Here is a 5877-nt window from a genome sequence, read left to right on the forward strand (position 1 = left end):
TATATATATATATAATTCCTTCGCACGTGCAAGTACGGACTTACACGCAAGCAGCCAACAAACCTACAATAGGCTACGGAGTTCCCGCTCCCAACTCCTGAAGTCAACTCCATGGGGAGCGCCAGTACACGGAAGCTTACGCGTACTTCCCGGCGTCGCATAGGTAAAAAAAACGAATGTAGCAACTGCCGTCCTTCCATGCGTTCATGGCACAGGCTGTAAATAAGGTCAAAGTTTGAGGGCAATAAGAAACTATGATCACGAGGATCTCGTCGGCGCAATGCACGATAAAATCGGCGAGGAACCAATCCTGTTGTCGATAATCCCGTCGCCGACCAAAAAATCGGGGCCCTAATTCTTGCATTAGTCGAACTGAAACTGTAATTAAGATTTAACGAGTTGAACAGTGTATTTTAACACGTTGCAGTAATTCATTGGACCGGAAGGCTGCGCTGTGTTTGGATGGCAGAGCCTGTTTTCAGTAGCAGGACTGCTCACTACCGGCTCAAAAGGAGAAAAAAACACAGAATTTTAGCTAAATGGTTTTTCCTTTTAAAAGTCTCTTTTTTATTTCATTTCTTTTCACCTGTGACCGCTTTTATCCGAGGGGCGAGCAATGAACTATAGCGGGGAAGCTCTCCTCGTTTCAGAGAGAGAGAGAGAGAGAGTGTGTGCCGAGAGGGAGAGCGGAGAGGGAGGAGTGAGTGAGGAAGGAGTGCTGGTTCTTTTTTTGGTTCTTGTTTGAGGTATTAAACCAGCATAGGATGATGATTTAATGCTTACAATTGTGAGAAATTTCAAAGATCTAGTGTGTTAGGGGATTTTTTCTAATACTTTCTATTGTTTATGGGCGTAGGAGATTGTACTGAGAGAAAAGCTGCGATTTTTTGGTGTTTCGGGTTTTGAAATCTGCATAGGAGGAGGATTTCGTTTCCCTTTTATGATAAATATTAGGGTTTCTGCCTGCGGTGAAGGGGAGTGAGGGCGGCGGACTGGAGATGAAGAGATTGTTTTGAAACGTTTGTGAGAAGTAAGCTGGTTGTTTCTGTTTACAACCTGGGGTTTGAAATTGGGGGAGAAAAGCTTCAGTATGTGTGAAATTTCGGCCATTTAGTCGAATTAAGAGGATATTTCTGTTCTTCATCCTTAGCTTGCTCGGATTACGCCGGAGAAAAAGGTGAGGGATCTGCAAAATTTTTCATTTCAGTTTGTTTCTTTTCTCTTTTTGTGATATTTTTGTAGACAGTTTGAAAGAAGGCCATTTACATCCTCTTTTTTGTTACATTTTTGTTTACTAGAATTCAAAGCTTCTGCCATGGCTCTCATTATTTTGATTTTTTTGTTGCAGAAAATTGTTGTTCAATACGGTAATTTGGACAGGAAAAATGAAAGAGAATAATTTTCCTTCTGAAGAGGTAAAAAGCTTTCTCCTTTTTTTTTTGGGCAGACGAAAAAAATACTGTTTTTGCTTTGTATTTTAGTTTCTGAAGCTCTAAATTCAGGATTTATGCACACATTTACAGTTGTATATGGGTCCATATAGACATAAATAGTTGTAAATTTATGCTTTTGTGAATTTTTGAAGGAAGCAAAGGACACTGAGAAGTTCTTGGACTCCCAGTTGTGGCATGCTTGTGCTGGTGGAATGGTTCAGATGCCATCAGTGAATTCTAAGGTATACTATTTCCCTCAGGGCCATGCTGAACACGCTCAAACTCCCGTGGATTTCGGTACTTCTGTGAGAATTCCTCCTCTGATTCTTTGCCGTGTGCTCTCCGTCAAATTCATGGCCGATTCTGTCACTGATGAGGTATTTGCCAAAATACAATTGATTCCCCTGAAGAGTAACGAGCCGGATTACAACGAAGAAGATGAACTCGTTTTAGGCAACAATGGCTCAGATTTGCAAGAAAAGCTTGCATCTTTTGCAAAGACTTTAACTCAATCTGATGCCAACAATGGTGGTGGTTTCTCCGTTCCAAGATACTGTGCAGAAACTATTTTCCCAAGACTGGATTACTCAGCTGACCCACCTGTCCAAACAGTGCTAGCTAAGGACGTTCATGGCAAAGTTTGGAAATTCAGGCATATCTACAGAGGCACACCTCGCCGCCATTTGCTCACCACTGGTTGGAGCAACTTTGTCAATGAGAAGAAGCTTGTGGCGGGTGATTCGATTGTGTTCTTGAGGACTGAGAATGGTGATCTCTGTGTGGGGATCAGAAGAGCAAAGAGAGGAATTGGAGGTGGGCCAGAGATGTCCACAGGCTGGAATCCACCTGCAGGAAACTGTATGTACGGAGGATTCTCTGTTTTCTTAAGGGAGGATGAGAGCAAGTTTAATAGAAGCAATGGAAATGGAGGCAGGATCAGTTCTGGTTCAAGTATGAGGGGAAGAGGTAAAGTGAAGGCGGATTCTGTGATGGAGGCCTCGGCTTCTGCCGCCAGAGGGCAGCCATTTAAAGTTATTTACTATCCTCGAGCGAGCACGCCGGAGTTTTGTGTGAAGGCGTCGGCAGTGAGAGCGGCGATGAGGATCCAGTGGTGTTCCGGCATGCGATTTAAGATGGCTTTTGAAACTGAGGATTCTTCGAGGATAAGTTGGTTTATGGGCACTATATCTGCTGTTCATGTTGCTGATCTTTTGAGGTGGCCTGGATCACCTTGGAGGCTTCTTCAGGTATTTCACTTGACTTATAAAACACCATTATTCATGCTCTTAATTTGGTTTATGTATAAGTAGTCTAATCTATATGTTTATTGTAGTTGATATATTTCTTTGTTTGTCTTGTCTTCTTAATGTTTTTGTTTTGGTTTCCTATAGTTGGAAGATTCTTAGTAATTTAAATTGTGTGAAGAACTAAATGCTTTTTGGTTAATTTTGTTTAGAAACAAATGATATTCTAGCGCATAGTTAAAATACATAGCAAACATTTTTTATGTATTTACATATCTCACATGATATTTACATACATAGTGCTATGTTGCTTTAAACCTATTCGTGAAAAAGTGCATTTCACTTTTAACAAGTGATAATAATGCAATTTTTTGTGATATTTAAGATTTGAGTGCCGTGTGTAAATATGAAATTTTGGGCGTGAGATATGTAAATACATAAGAATTGTGTACTAGGTATGTAAATGCCCCTATTTTTCTTAAGAACTGCACAAAGTTTAAATTGAACGTTATTTTATTATCCAACATTTGTCAAATTAACACATATTTTCATGTAGTCAATTACAATTATGCTATACTCTTGATATGAGTTGATGCACTATGATATTATGAACATGTGATATAAGTAGACAAATGTCACATGGTAACTCTAAGATGCCATTTATCATATCTTAAGTCAACAAACTATGACTTCAAATTTTATAATCTAGTTTTATCTTAAACTGTTCCACAGGTTTCATGGGATGAGCCCGATCTTTTGCAAAATGTAAAGCGAGTGAGCCCGTGGTTGGTAGAACTCGTGTCGAACATGCCCGCCATCCACCTAGCTCCGCCCTTCTCACCTCCGCGAAAAAAACCTCGACTCCCTCATCCCGAGTTCTCACTAGATGTTCCGCTCTCAACCTCACCATTTACAGAAAACACCCTCATTCCCAGCAGCAGCCCGTTGTGTTGTCTTCCCGACAACGCCGCCGCCGTTGTTGGCATACAGGGACCCAGGCATAGTCAGTATGGAGCAAATCTACCAGAACTCCGCTTCGGAAAGTTGCACTCTGGCTTGTTCCATACTGGATTTCATCGGCTCGATCACTTCGCGCCGTCGCATCGAATCTCTACAGGCCTCCTTGTTCCGAATTCGTCTGTTCGTGAGGACGTGTCCTGCTTGTTAACTATTGGGAATGCTTCTCAGAATGCGATTAAACCCAAGTTTATGCTGTTTGGAAAACCCATAATCACCGAAGAACAGCTCTCTCTCAGCCCTAACAACTCGAATTCCGACAAGACGACGAATTTATCATATGGTTCGGGATCTTCAATTCTTCAAAATGGAACGGGGGATAATAATTCATCTTCTGAAGGTCCTGTTTGGTATCGGGATCGAAAACCGAGTGAACTCGGTCCATGCAAGTTATTTATCGAATCAGAAGATGTAGGACAGACGCTCGATCTTTCCTCCTTTGGTTCGTATGAGGAGTTGTATAGAAGATTAGCTAACATGTTCGGGCTTGAGAAGGCAGAGTTGAACAGCCGTCTTCTTTATCGAGATATTGCCGGTGTTGTCAAGCACACTGGAGACGAGCCTTTTGCGTAAGTTTCCATTTTAAATCAATAGATTTATGTTACTTCATCTAGGAGTGTAAACGAGACGAACTTGAGCTAACCCAAGCATTGTTCTGCTCTCGCTCAAGCTCGACTCGTCAAGTAGATGAGTCATAATTTCTTACATTTATTTGGCTATAGTTAATATATCAAACTAAACACGGATTGTCCAAGTACATAAAGCCTCCTTGAAAGTCATATATAAATTATATAATACTTGTGTCATATTATGTATATTTATAAGAGTACAAAGGGAAAAAAACATTCTTAGCACAAAATTTTCATGTATTTATATATCTCACACCAAAATTTCCATTGTACATGCATGACTCGTAGGTGCTTTAAACCTATGCATGAAAAATCTGTATTTTACTTTTAGAAAAGTCATAAAAGTACAATTTTTGAAGTTATGTTAAAAAAATTGAATTTTGTGCGTAAATATCGATGTTTAGCTTAGAGATACGTCAATACATAAGAGTTATGTTCTACGTACGTAAATGCCCAAAGTATAAAATGCATGAATTTGTAAATAGACCTGTGTTAAGAAAGGCAAAGGTAGACCTAGGAAGACTTGGGTTTATTGTATAAAAATGATGTTAATTTACTAGAACTACATGTAATATGACACCTAAATAGGACGCAATGGAAAAGAAGGATTCATGTAGCCGACCCCACATAGTGGGATTAAGGCTTTGTTGTTGTTGTTGTGTTGTTGTCGTGTATAAAAATGTCTTTTTGTTCTCCCTATATAAACCTAAACAAGCTAATTCCAAACAGAGTATATGATCGAACGGAGCTTTATTCGTGTTTAGCTCATAAGAGAGTCGAAAATGAAACAACGAACTTTTTTGACAGCATTATTATTGAACATAACTTTCATTTATATTGATTGATTTATGGTGGTTCATGCGCAGTGAATTCATGAAGGCCGCAAGGAGGCTAACAATATTCATGGATTCCGGCAGCGACAACATCGGCAAGTTGTAGGAGAAGAATTCTCTCTTCAAATATGCAGAGTTTGGAGGAACAGTTTCTTCAAAGTTTTAGAGAGAGAGATGATTAAGAGATGATTAGTTATTTTTAAGCATTTTTATGTGTCATTTTGAACTTGTGGAGGGCTTTGCATATGAACCTGTTATTTCATTCTGCTTAATTAAGTTTCTGTAGCTTGATTAATTTTTTGCCTAGTTAATTATGTTTAATTTAATTAGCTTTTTTCTTAAACCAAATCTTAAATTATTGATTTTGTTTTTTTTTTTTAATTAAGCTGAAAAATGATTGCATCGATTTCATTTTATATTGAAGTATAATGGTTTCTATGATATTTTGCTTTGTTTTTTATTTTTTTTAATCATAATATGGGCATGAATGGTATGATTTTTTGATTGAGCCAAGTTTAAAATTTATTAATATCATAAAAATGTGTTTTTTTAATCATGGGAATTTATATATAATATTTTATTGTAATTACATCAAAATATATGGATAAATAGGTATATATAATTTAAAATTTTAGTATTAATGATTGTGAACTTGTATGGTATGGATGTATAAATCATATTTTATTAAATTTAATACCAATTTGTATATATATATATATAT

General features: G+C 38.0%; 1 protein-coding gene across 2 annotated transcripts; it reads left to right on the top strand.

Moving 5' to 3' along the window:
• The first annotated feature begins 544 nt into the window (after positions 1–544).
• LOC110032916 (auxin response factor 18-like) lies at positions 545–5418 on the top strand. Of its 2 annotated transcripts, XM_020736704.1 has the most exons (6): positions 545–746; positions 857–1177; positions 1349–1415; positions 1586–2680; positions 3410–4263; positions 5190–5418. In XM_020736704.1, the coding sequence occupies exons 3-6, from the start codon at positions 1386–1388 to the stop codon at positions 5260–5262; spliced, it is 2052 nt and encodes a 683-aa protein (XP_020592363.1). In that variant the 5' UTR covers positions 545–746; positions 857–1177; positions 1349–1385; the 3' UTR covers positions 5263–5418. The 2 variants fall into 2 exon arrangements, with proteins under 2 accessions (XP_020592363.1, XP_020592362.1); XM_020736703.1 differs by having other exon boundaries at positions 545–1177.
• Positions 5419–5877: the final 459 nt, after the last annotated feature.

Source organism: Phalaenopsis equestris, unplaced genomic scaffold (genome assembly GCF_001263595.1).
Source record: "Phalaenopsis equestris unplaced genomic scaffold, ASM126359v1 Scaffold001057, whole genome shotgun sequence".
Taxonomy (NCBI): domain Eukaryota; kingdom Viridiplantae; phylum Streptophyta; class Magnoliopsida; order Asparagales; family Orchidaceae; genus Phalaenopsis; species Phalaenopsis equestris.

Excerpts from the sequence above, each read along its gene's own strand:
- LOC110032916 (XM_020736703.1), top strand. The coding sequence starts at position 1,386 with ATGAAAGAGAATAATTTTCCTTCTGAAGAG. Across the intron at positions 2,681-3,409 it reads CACCTTGGAGGCTTCTTCAG|GTTTCATGGGATGAGCCCGA; the intron begins GTATTTCACTTG and ends ACTGTTCCACAG. Across the intron at positions 4,264-5,189 it reads ACTGGAGACGAGCCTTTTGC|TGAATTCATGAAGGCCGCAA; the intron begins GTAAGTTTCCAT and ends GTTCATGCGCAG.